The following is a 394-nucleotide window of genomic DNA, read 5'->3' as shown; positions in this document are numbered from 1 at the left end:
TGGTCTAGGAGCTCAGGTTCAAAAGGCCACTTCTGAAGGAAAATTAACTTTACAGAAAAAGCCAAACTTTATCGCACAGCAGAGCAGCAGGCCCCTTAGCCAGCAGCACCCTTGGGGGACTGGAGCCCAGGAGCGCGGGGGGCGGCACATTTGCAGGACCCTGATGGACCCGGGGGAACTTTGTCAGGGGAGGAGGAAAAGTTGGCACCCGCCCGCGCCTCCCCCCCGAGGAGAAGAAAGGAAGCTGGACGCACCTGGGCTGGAGCTGCCGAAGGAAGCCTGCGAGGGGAGGCAAGAGCGACAGGTTAGGCGCGAGCTGCGGGAGGGAGGCGGGTCCGCCCGCTCCGCTCCGCTCCCTGCCCCGCCGCCCCGCGCCGACAGGGCAGGTCCGCTG

The 394-nt window shown here is 65.2% G+C and overlaps 1 protein-coding gene across 1 annotated transcript in view; it reads right to left on the bottom strand.

Annotated features, from left to right (window-relative positions):
- MIER3 (MIER family member 3) overlaps positions 1 to 394 on the bottom strand; it is a 28,969-nt gene that overhangs the window by 28,076 nt on the left and 499 nt on the right. Inside the window, exon 2 of the mRNA XM_019518256.1 lies at positions 255 to 391. Coding sequence (XP_019373801.1) covers positions 255 to 391 — 137 coding nt within the window. The remainder of the gene's footprint in view (positions 1 to 254; positions 392 to 394) is intronic.

Source organism: Gavialis gangeticus, unplaced genomic scaffold (genome assembly GCF_001723915.1).
Source record: "Gavialis gangeticus isolate Ggan-Ray unplaced genomic scaffold, GavGan_comp1, whole genome shotgun sequence".
NCBI classification, from domain to species: Eukaryota; Metazoa; Chordata; order Crocodylia; family Gavialidae; genus Gavialis; species Gavialis gangeticus.
The sequence above is the reverse complement of the archived record's forward strand: the minus strand, read 5'-3'. Positions and strand labels throughout refer to the sequence as shown.